Source organism: Callionymus lyra, chromosome 15 (genome assembly GCF_982586985.1).
Source record: "Callionymus lyra chromosome 15, fCalLyr1.hap1.1, whole genome shotgun sequence".
Lineage (NCBI taxonomy): Eukaryota > Metazoa > Chordata > Actinopteri > Syngnathiformes > Callionymidae > Callionymus > Callionymus lyra.
This window is the reverse complement of record NC_141832.1, coordinates 17,215,267-17,227,564: the sequence shown is the minus strand read 5'-3', so window position 1 is coordinate 17,227,564 and position 12,298 is coordinate 17,215,267. Positions and strand designations below refer to the sequence as shown.

Genomic DNA, 12,298 nt, shown 5'->3' with positions numbered 1-12,298 from the left:
AGTTTAGCCGTAGCCAAAATTAAGATTAGCTTCGTTAGACATGTTGAAATGATTTATTCTACATTGTGGTTTGATTTAAACTTGTCAAGGACCAAAGTGCTTTTACAACCACTTGAGCAGGATTCTTTTTTTCTTTTTTTTTTTACCCGCCCGCAGATGGAAACTGTTCACTTGTGTCAGTCACAGCTGGCTTCATGGGGTGTTGGTTAATTGGCAGTTTTCTTGGTTAGCTCAGATATGCTCCACTATGCATATCTGCCCCAATGTCCGTTAATTATTAGCCTTTTACAAAAAAAATGCCCTTTAATTGGCTGCACAGTCACAGTTTCTTGCTTCACCTACTCCTGTCCCCTGTGGTACCTGAATGTGCCCGATGTGACCCCTTAATATAGCCCACTGCCTGGGGTCTTTTTTTCGGGTAAAGCCAGACAGAAATCGGGGGGGGGGGGGGGGGGGACAAAAATAAACTTTCAGTTTCAACACCTTTTCATAATCCTTTCCCGTCCAATGTTTGGGTGAGTCGAACTATTCTGTCATCGGGGGTAACACGCCGGGGTCTCAAAAACCCATCTGTTAGATCTGGCCGGGGCTTCTCCCCTCGCACCGGCTCCTTCCAACTGCATCAGCACTATTGAAAGACCCGAGAGTACTCTGATCCCACCATGGGGTGTATGACTGCAGCTCTAGCCGTACTGCGCTTTAATCCCCCTTCCCTTTTAACCACAATGGGAAACATGTGCTCGCTCTGTGTAGGGTACAGGCCCACCATGGGAGAAGCTGTTTACCTTCACACTAACATTTCGCTGCTTCTGGTTACTTTGATTGGACTCCAGTCATTAAAAAAAAAAATCGTATATTCGGATTAAGACGCACTTCGGTATCTAACCGTTACTTCTAACATCTTGTCGTTTCATGGTGCAAAAAACCATAAGCTTGAGACCGCATCGTCCAAACCTGAGGGATGTTTATAGATCCATACAAGGAGACGAGCGTCCTCGAATAGAAGGACGTAGCCACATGCTAGCTCGAGGAACCATATTGTACGTGATGTTATGATGTCTTGGGAATACGCCAGTTCCTATCGTTTAGAAGTGAAGATGGGGAAGTTTTAAACTTTATCTGATACCCTAATCATGACAAACACGCCCCCAAAACTTGTCTCAAGTACTCGTACATATCTTAAAAAATACTTAAGAAATAATACTGAAAGAACAATATGACAATTTCTGTATGTATAAACCAATATTTTATCCTAAGCCCCTTTACGATCTTTTTATTTTGTTTCACATTTTACTAGTTTTATTTTTAAACTAATAAAGTTTGTTTTAATCACAATGACAAAAAAAAGTATTCAGATTCATTTGAAATAAAGTTGAATTCATTGACAGTGGAAAGAACAAACGGCATCTTATAAAAACAAGCGGCAAATAATGAAATTGATGTTTGCTAACTTCCTTTTTTCCATGTGGAATTTGGCAATCGAGGAGGCTCTAGTTTATGTTGTGTGTTTTGGACATGCGGTCATGCATTTTTGCATGGAACATGTACTGTAAAGCACTAGCCCGAAGTACCCGGTGTTGCCCGGGGATTTCTTTAACGAAAATATTTTAAAGGAAAATGCAAAGGCCATGAAATTTACTTTTAACTACTTTTATTGTCCATTAAACATGCTTCAATGGACTTGGATTGTGTCAGCGTCATTCTTCGGCTGAACATGCCAGATTCCAAAAGACGGTGCAAAATCCGCCATGGGCTTTAAGAAGGCCGAAAAATGTCGGAGGACTTTCGGACTCTTAAAGGCTGAAACTCGCTTTATATTCGAGCTAGTTCAGTACGTTAGTTTAGTTAAAACCTTCCTTGGAAAATTTGCCTAATCACACTATTGTAGCACTTATAATAAAGGAGTTAGCGCAGTTCATGGCGGTCATTTTGAGCCCAAAAATCTGAATCAAAAGTCATTTATAGATATAGATTAAGGTACTGATCGGCTTTTCTCTTTTCTGTTCCGTTAAGTTTTCATGGCTCTTGGAGGAATTGTTCTGCCATGTTGCCATGTTTTCCAGAGGAAGGGTTTTTGTCTATGGACTGGGCCTGTTTTGCCCAGAAATGTTTCCCCCAAACGCCAAAATTTTGACGTGAAATTTAGTCCGAAATATAGATAACGTCGTAACTCGCTAATCCCAAATATTTCCCTTAAGTTCTTATGGCTCTTGGAGGAATTGTTCTTCCATGTTGCCATGTTTTCGGGCAATTTTGACGTGAAATTAAGTCCGAAATATAGATAACGACGTAACTCACTGATCCCGAATATTTCCGTTATCCCGTAGTAGTTTTGGAATGAACGTCTGAAGGTCGATGGTGGCCTCACAGCAATCAAAGACCCTCTTGTCCCGAGCCCCCTGGATCCTCCGCTGACCTCCACCAGGTGTGGCAGTAGATCCGAGGGATGAGTGAGCCCTTCCTGAACGAAACTAGAGCTCCGGAGAGTTCCCTCTTATCGGAACGTTTCGGGTGCAATCGATCCCCGGGGTGTGGTACGTCTGCCCCCCCCAATCCCCCAACCCCTCAACCCCGCCATGATGCCACCGCTCGTCCTCTCGCATGTCACGGCGCAGAAAGACCGACCCGCTCCAGTGAAGTCGGCTGAAAGACTCCTGGCGCTCCATCGTAGGCACCGGCGTCTCCACTTCCTGCCACCCACTCGTTTCCACGCGCTGACCTCCTCCGGGGCAACAAGTGGATTGAGGAATATTTGTTTTTTTTCGGAGGGGGGAATTAATTTAAACTTGGTTCCCGAAGCTCTGAAGATAAATAATACTGGCTTGTTGATTGCGCCAGAGGGACATGTTGATGTAATTGAAAGCTTTTCTGATTAGCAGCGCGGAGCCTAGAGTCGATCTCGTGGACTTGTACTTCCTCCAATTCTCTGGATCTGATTAAGACCCGACCAGAGTTGCGCGGTGACTCGAAAGTTACCGACAAGTTCCGTCTTTAAGTACTTAAAACTGTCTTTAAAATTAACTATACTTTCTCCGGTTGCAGCTACACCAGTGGTGGGCGGTTACGTTTTCCTCAGGGGCCACATTTTACACACTGACTGTCCATGAAGTTCCAATTATTAATAATAAAACTCACGCCATTGTGAAAGCCATGCAGGCTAAAAATGTAGCTAATGTGATGCTAATTCAATTTAAGATAACTGGTTAGCGAGTTTAAAGTAGTAGCTAATGATGCTAACTTTGATTTTAAATAGAAATATTGTGTTTGGGATATGGTTTCTATTAGAGATATTTTGGTTCCTCAAAAACAAAACATGTTGATAAAGTCGACCATTTCAGGTAACTTTGGAATATGTTTTACCAAACAGTTGTAACTTCATATTAGCATCAAAACTGCTAATGAAAAATGTCACTATGCTATTGTTGCTTAATGTTTTCCTTTTCTATTTGGACCTATTCTAATGTAAACGTTTATAAAACCTATTGTAAATGAGCAAAAAGTTTAAAAATCAAGCTAAATATGTTAAAATGAGGATGTTGGGGCAAAAAATGTTCCAAAAAATGAAAAAAAAAAACATGTTGTATTTAGTGACTCATAATGAATAATAATAAATAAATCCAAAATATAATTGTTTTCTACATATTTGACACAAATAAATGTATAATCCCCAAAGTAACAAAAGTCATTAAATGAATGAACAAAAACCCTAAAGTAATATTTAGAGACTAATAGAGACAAATTGTTAGTTCATACATAATTTTTGAACTCATATGAACCACATATATAAAATATATACGCAAATTTACAATTTTTTTTGGATGTGAAATAAATACTTCCAAAAATGACAAAAGTACTAAAATAAAATGAATAAAAGAAATAAATCTGAATAAATTTGTTAGTTTCTACATGGTCTTTTCATGAGGGCCACATAAATACAATTATAAAATCAAGCCACATATGCTGAATGTGTTTCTTTTTTTATTGTATATTATATAACTTTTTTTTTTTTTACTTTCTCACAATGTGTTTATTCCCATCAATCTTTTTGAGGGGCGATAAATACTCCCCAAAATAAGTACTAAAAGGAAATATTTAGAAACTAGTCAAGAATAAAAGAAATAAACACAAAATATAACATTTAGTTTCTACTTGATCTTTCACCTCATGAGGGCCACATACATACAGACAAACGGCTGGTCTGAGCCATACGATAATTAAGAAGCAACAGTAGAAAAAAAAAGATAATTATATAATTGTTCCGGCACACACACACACACACACACACACACATCAGTGCACAGAATAAATTGCGAATGATTTATCATTTGCATTCCTGCCAAACACACTAAAAGCATGTTTCCACATGTGCTCATTCCTGGGCCGAGCTGCCAAACAGCAGCCAGCGAAAGGCTTATCACAGCTTTCTGTAATTTACTTTGACAAAGAAATCATTTTGTTTTCCACTTATTAAGCACAATCTCCGCGCGTTACCTTTCGCTTTTATTACCCGTTTTTTTTTTTGCTTCTTCTTCTTCTTCTTCTTCACATTAAGGGGGGTGGGGGGGGGGGGGGGGTGTTTGCACTTTCACCGACCGTCGTTGAAATCTGATTAAGAGTTGTGTTGAGCTCTAAATGTGTGTGTACTCGCAGACCTCGCAGATGTAATCTGATTTGCTGAGCGAAGTGAGTCGTTTCACATGACCGAGCCGCTTGCGCAAGCTTGTGCCAGTGTCCCGGACTGGTGTGTGTGTGTGTGTGTGTCTGCGAAAAAAAAAAAAAAAGGATGTTTAGAAGCAGCAATTATTTGCTTTCACTCGCCGCCGCCGAGGCCTTTTTCTTTTGTTAGCGCCGATGACTCAACGAAGAAAAAAAAGGTGTTGGAATTGTTGTGCGGTCGCACGAGGCAGAATGCAACACGTACGCTACTGATCCCCACCTTCACCAAAACAGTGATTTCAGGAACATGAAAGTACCGCTTTTTTTATTTACACACGGGTATGTACGACACATCTGGAACAAAAACGTTTTTTGTTTACGCGTCCCTCATAATCGGAGCTTTATCTTCGACTAATGGACCATCAGAAATGATATTGAATAATTGAAATCATCCAGAAGCACAGAAACACGTTCTAATCCCTCAAGATTTCTTTTTTTTTTCTCTCTCTCTCTCTCTCTCTCGCCCTGCAGCGTGGAGACCCGGTTGCTTATTTTTAAGCTGGATGTGGTTTATTATGTGATTTTCACTGGCCGGAGGAGAGAACCACAACACAAGCATGAGTAAGCACGATCGTGTGTTGCAACATCTCGACTCGCATTTGTCCTCGGTCGCCAGAATCACTGTCGGAGGCAGAAAAGTTGCCGGTTGAACTGCGACCTCCCGCCCTGTAACCGTTTAGCAATTGTCTTTTTATTTTCTCTGTGTTTTTTTTAAGCAGATAAAAGAAGAGACTACATTGCTGTGTATTGGCAAGAGTCTGGCGATACTATAGGTATCGCAGTACGGTGTCAACTATATTTTGGTACTGTAGTAACAAGGATATTTTCGTAGTATTGCGAGTACTCTGGTGTTACAGAATTTACAGACCACATGACTTTTGACGAAGTTGTTACTGTTTTCAGTTGTTTCGAAACTAAAATATGTCCAAACATCAGCTTCAAAGCTGTTGGAGTTGACTGTATCCTCTCGTCCTCAGTCATTGCCAGGATCTCGCAGAATTTTTATTGTTCCTTAAATGCTTGCCATCGGGCAAAACAAAACCCTCACAATTTTCATTTGTATCAGTTTGGATGGTTTCCTTAAAACTCCAATTGTAGTTGTTTGCGATGCTAGGTTGCGCAAGCTACGCCCCTTTAGCTGTAGTAGTTCAAAATAGGAGGATAAAGAAAAAAGGACAATCGGGAATCATGAGGGTTTTTTTTATACATTTGAACGTTTCTTTGCTAAAGAATGAGTCAAGTGATATTTGCTCCTTGGCTAAGGTATGTGCTGTTTTGGTTCGGGGTGTGTTTTGGCATGATTCTGACGATATATTGTGATACTGTATAGAAAGAGGATTTTTTGTTGTTGTTGCTGAAGCTGCTGGAGTTGACTGTATCCTCTCATCCTCAGACAACAAGATTTATTTTTTTACAGCGCTGTTGAATATTACGATAGTGTTGTGAAACAATGTTTTTACTTGCAAATTATTAAAGGATTTTTTTTGGGTTCGGTTGGGGTTAAAAATTCTTTGTGGACTAGTATTGGGCTGTTTTTAAAACATATTCAAAACTGTTTTGTAAGACGGCACTGACATTTATTTTATTCAAAAGTGCATGTTAACAGAAACGCACTTTGGCATTGCGTACCTCTGCCAAAGAGCTCATTTCACTAATTACTGTTTTAGTTTAGTTTTTTTTTTCAAAGGGTAACTCAAGTGAAAAGTCATTCACATGTTTCAAGTGTTGAAGTCTTTTCTCCAAGAAGCAGTAATTCTGAAGGTATTACTATAAAGTTCTCCCCTCGTCTACAATCTGGGCGAACAAGAGGTTACGAGAGCGGCGTCCATGATGACATAATCATGGGCTTTGCTTTCTGTTGTCTTAAGTTTGGTGTCACGATGCTTTTCGTTAAAAAAAAACTAATTTAAAAATGACACCGACAAAAACAGAGTAGTAACAACAATGTTATACAAGACTAAGTACATTTTACTTATTAATGCAAATAGCATTAGAGTAAAACACAGTAAAAAGATTGAGACATAAGGGTCAAAAAGGCGACATTGAAATGAAATGTTTCCTTTGTTGTGTTTGTCCTTGCTGTCCCATTGTTTATGAAAATATATTAAATACATATTTTATTTTTATTTAGCTAAAAGACAGACATGCTGATAAACATAAATGTCACCTAACCTCCTTGGCAGAGGTAATAATACAGTATATTTTTGAAGTTGAAAAGAAGGTTTACGTATTTAGCCGGTACCATCCCTACGTTAAAGCTCATTTTTGTGGTATTTTAAGTTGAGTTACGGCAATAAAAACCTGATGGATGTTTAAATAGGTACATTTTGTTCTCCTAAATACACAAACAAGGGAACATTGTACAAAATGTACGTCAGAACGGCCGCTCCTAATGCTAACTCGGAGCTAGCATAGCGTATGTATGACGCGACGGTAAAATACAAATAAAAAGTAGGCCTTCTTCTTGTGTCACGATGTTGGGATCCCCTCGGCGTAGAACTCATCAGGCGAGTATTTCATAAAGAAGTAATCTGGACACAAAGGAGCGTCTTATACGAGCCGCTAACCGACGGCGCTAATCTCGACCGGACCGACCTCCATCTTGACTCCCCGTAAACATGACCCTGATAAATCCCTCACTGGAGCGAGAAAAAAGAAGGGATTGAACAGAAGGAAAGGTGAATGTATTTAAAAAAAGGCGAAGGAAAGAAAGAATCATTTTTTTCAGAACCTCTGGGAAGCAATTGGCCGGGTGTTGGGTTTCTCTCTCCGTCGTCTTGTTATTGCTGTTTTCCCCTTCACTCTTGGATTCTTTCAAGCCCCGAAACAAGAGTTCTTAAATTCAGCCCGTGTTACTCGGAAACAGTGGGTCGGTCGCCACGGCGACAAGGTCTGGGACGGTGAGACTCCGCGAGCGACTTCTTTAAAATGAATGAAGACAGATTTCGAGCTGTCGCTGATCCAGCTCATAACTTTGGTATTAAACCAGGAGTCGCCGCCGCCTCCGTCCTCGTATCGATTTGCACCTGACGACCTTTCAAGTCGACTGCGAGAGGAAACTTCTGCTTGTTAAAGACGAATAAAACTTGATTCATGACGAGGGACGGAGCTATTTTGGAATTTAGTTGCTACTGAGAATTCCATCCGTTTGTCGAATTCGATTATATTTGACGTTTCACTTGATAATGAACCGACGACTGGCTCGATTTCACTGATGATCTGTTTCATTTTTTTTAATACAAATAGTCTTTTTTAACAAGGAAGCAATAACTAAAAACTTTGTTTTGTTTTGGATCATTAAAAACTTTCCTTCAAAGTGGTTTTCAAGTTTTTAAAAAGTGTCTCAAGAAGACTTTTATCATCAAAATCCAGCCACACTTTTTTTTGGCTTTTGTTCGGTATAAAAAATAATCGTGAGTTCACCAAAGCAAAGGAAAGAATTAGACTAAGAAGTGAACCAACAACCTCTTTTTTTCTGTTGGTTGCAACAGCTTTATTACATTGTTATTCAATGTATCTTTCCGTAATAACCTTCTTTTTTTCATTTATTGTAGATTATTCAATGTTTTTTTTTTTTGCTTATTAATCAGTATAAATTTTGTTTCTTTTTCTTTCTTTCAGTAAATTGATCGATCTAATTTTCTGGTAGATTTTCTGGTATGTAGTTGAGTCATCATTTTTATTTTAGTAAATTAATCCATGTTTTGTTTTGTTTTTATTTTCCTAATAAAGGAATTGATATAATTTTTTGTTTTATTTTTATATTTTCATGTAGATTAATCAGTTGTTTTTTTCCCCAATGTAGAATAATCAACGTAGTTTCCTGAATAAAATGGATGTTTTCAAGTATATAAATAAATTATATATTTTTTTATGTTATTTTTTGGTTTTACTAAGTAAATTCATTGATCTAATTTGTTTGTTTTTTTCAGTAAATTTCTCGTTTTTTTTGGGGGGGGGGATTTATTTTATAGTTTATGGCTGATTCATCAATTTTATTTTGGTAAATTAATCCACTTTTTTTTTCCTGGTAAATGAATTGATATAATTTTTGTAGATTATTTGATTTTTTATTTTTATATTTTTCCTGTACATTAATCAAAGTCATTTTTGGGGATTATTGGATTTTCTCTATTTTCTCCGAAGATTAATCAACATCATTTTTATTTATTTATCCAAATATAATTTAATTCGGTAGATTAATCAATTGTATTATTTTCGTTTCATGTTCATTAATCAATGATATTTATGGTAGAATTATCAATTGATTTATTTTCCTAGTACATTAATCTGTCATTCTGGTAGATTCACTAGTATTTAAAAATAAATACATGAATCAATGTTGTTTTCTGTGATTTATTTATGTTTTTTTGTTTTGTTTTCTCTGTAGATAAATTAGTATTATTTTCTGTCAATGATGTTTTTCTTGTTCAGTTTAAAATAATTCTGTATTAACAATTAAAAAACGTGTATATATATATATATATATATATATATATATATATATATTTTTTTTTAAACATCACACAAATTGTATTTCTTTTTTTTTTAATATCAGCTGTTTAATTTTAATTAAAAACAATAATAAATCACTCAAGTATTTCGTTTATTTCTACAATGCAAAAATCTCAGAGTAGCCCAAGAACGCACTCTGACAAGAGAATGCCTCGGACGTCCCTCATGAAGTATTGAACAGTATCTTGAATTGTGGTTTAAATTTGTAATTCTGGGATCAGAAAAACTTCTAATGTCTTATAAACCTTTATCTGTGAATAAGACACTCATATGTATGTCTTTATGTATTGATTTGATTGTTCGTACATGTATTTATGATCAATAAAGTAACAAAGATGTCACTTTCTTATCTTCCAGACCCTCCTCAGCTCCGACCCGTGAGGACGACACCTTTGAAAGCGGATCCTGTCAAGACGTTCGGTGAGGATTACCTGCTTCACCGACAACACCGATCGTCGACGGCAACTTTTTTAATGTGTGTAACCGAAGAATGTTCGCCGAGATATCACTTCAAACGAGCCCAGATATGCTTTGATGACCCACCGCGGCGTCCATTAACGTGGGGCGGGGTGGGGGGGGCGATGACTGGCGGCCGCTCGCCTGAATGAGCGGCACTGTGTTCACGTCTATGGGGGGGGTCCGGTATGTTTGACCCCCCGGCATGAGTGGACTTATGTTCCGGGTGCCAGCAGACAAGTACAGTAGATGTGCTGATGAGGCAGATACGGGGCGACGGGTCTCAGGCCCCGACAGGCAGACGGAGAGACAGGTTTGAACCTGGATCTGAATGTTGCCGTCGCTGGATCTTCTCCAAGCCGGAGCAGGAACGTGGGAAGAAGAGAGCGAGGGAATAAAAAACGCTTCGCGAGGTTCAAGATGACCACGGACGGCGAGGTTAGCGAGGTTAGCTCGACAAGGCTAACTAGCGAGGTTAGCTAAACAAGGCTAATGATCAGAAGAGGTTCTCATGATGGCTCACGTCTTCACTGACTCGTTGTCCCGAAGGCATGGAGATAGACACCCCCCCCCCCCCCCCCCACACACACACACACACACATCGCCGCCATGGCAACCATTGTGTCAAAATGACTTGTAATACCACCTACCTGCATGACCTCACCGCAGGATGTTATGAAACACTGATTTGCAAGTTTAATCTTCCAACATTTGATTTCTTATCTGGTTCCAGTGAGTTCATTGAAGGTTTGATTTTTTTTTTTTTTCTGTAAATTTATGGCCCCAAAATACTACTATAAAACTAACCTTTTTTTAAATGTGGTGCTATTTTAACTATTTTATTACGTGTACAGCTCTACATGTAACTTGTTAAAGATCTTAGGGGAGAAGAAATAAAATTAAAATAAATAAAAATCTCTCCTAAATCTTTTTATTCGTAATGGTTTTTTCATTTTCAGAAAAATAAAGAGCTTTTCTATCACATTTTAAAAATTGTATTATATGAAATATTACAAAATGTGTTTGATACACTAAATTTAAAATTTAAAAAATATAATGAATTTCCTTCTTATTTTTTTACAATCTTAAATGAAATACATATTTAAATTTGAATTCGAATTTCCTTTTATTTATTCTTTTTTTTTTCTTTCTTTTTCTTCGTTCTTTCTTTTTGCTTGACGGCCCCTTACGAAGGTCGCAGTATACAATGCGGCCCCTGAGGAAATAGATTTTCCCACACCTTGCTTTACGGGATCGGAGACGATGATTTCAATCATTTCCATCATGCCTGAAGTACGAAGAGCATAAGAAAAAACTTTGTTGATTAACTTTTTACAATAAAATACAAAAGTCAGTAATAAAAATTAAACATTTAATTATCTCTTACTGTTATCGATTAGCTAAGTTATTTCCTTTACCTTAAATTAAAATGTAATCGAAAAAAAACTGATTTTCATGCGTTTCGGGGTGTAGAGTGAAGCTTTTAACTTTATTCTGAGAAAATTCTAATATCGTGTTTTTTTCACGTAAACTTTACATGCATAAACTTTATATATTTTAAGGTATTAACAAAGTCTTTGTTAAACATTTCCAAATACTTTGCCGTGAGACTCCAGAACAAAAACTGCAACAGAAAATAACAACAGGTACTGTTGTAAATATTGTACAATTTGTATATTTGTGATTTTAACAAGTCTTTAAATCTAGAATTCATTTATATTGTATTCTTATTTAAGAATGTATTCAATCTTTTTTTGTGTGTGTGTGCTTTGCTTATTGTATTCTTGTTTTCCCTGATGCTAACTAAAATTTCCCCTTGAGGGACTAATAAATTAAAATCAAATTTAATAGTTTATATTTTTATTATGGTGACATAAAAACATGTGTAACAGAATCCGTGTCAACTTAATAAAAACGTAATAACCCTCTTAAATATAAGTACTTGTTAATAAAGCTACCAACGTTAGCAAGTGAGCTAACCCTTTATAAATATTAATGAACTGTTTACTATGAAAATAAAAGTTGGTAATAAAATGAATAATTCGATTTATTGCACGGAAACTTTGTTCCATAACGTTTTGTTTATTTTCTTGTTTGATTTAGACTAAATAACTTTTTATTTTCCACTTCTATTTATAACCACGAACTATGCCATATTTGTTCTCCTTTTCTTCTTCCAACACCAGGTTTTAATAATTTCCTGTGTTTTTGTTTCTTTTAGGGATAATCCCCAAATCTCTCTTTTTGGATCCTGGACCAGCGGTTCGTTCCAGCGCGAGCCGCTGACGGCGCTAACTCCAGAGTGTTGGACGCACACTTTGACAAACATCCAGTGTGACATCGAGGTTGTGTTGCTGATCTGTCCTTGTTGGCGACTCAATGATGATAAAAAATAAAAAAAAACGTTGCTGTCCAAGTGAATTTGTGTTTATTTTAGTCTAATTTAAAGCTGGTTTCGGTGTTTGACATCTGCTTTTGATCCTTCCCGTAGAAGCTAAAGCGACACAAGGTTTTGACTTGTGGTCAAGATTTGACAATTCAGCGATTTTGTGTCACATGACACTTGTCAAAATGTCTTTTTTAGAAAGCTGCGTGAACGAAATTGAAGCTC

The 12,298-nt window shown here is 37.3% G+C and overlaps 1 protein-coding gene across 1 annotated transcript in view; it reads left to right on the top strand.

Moving 5' to 3' along the window:
- The window catches only part of LOC148065153 (uncharacterized), a 70,188-nt gene extending 58,093 nt beyond the window's left edge, over positions 1-12,095 (top strand). The window contains exons 3-4 of the mRNA XM_087808585.1: positions 9,589-9,706; positions 11,909-12,095. Coding sequence (XP_087664711.1) covers positions 9,589-9,706; positions 11,909-12,083 — 293 coding nt within the window. The 3' untranslated portion in view covers positions 12,084-12,095. The remainder of the gene's footprint in view (positions 1-9,588; positions 9,707-11,908) is intronic.
- Positions 12,096-12,298: the final 203 nt, after the last annotated feature.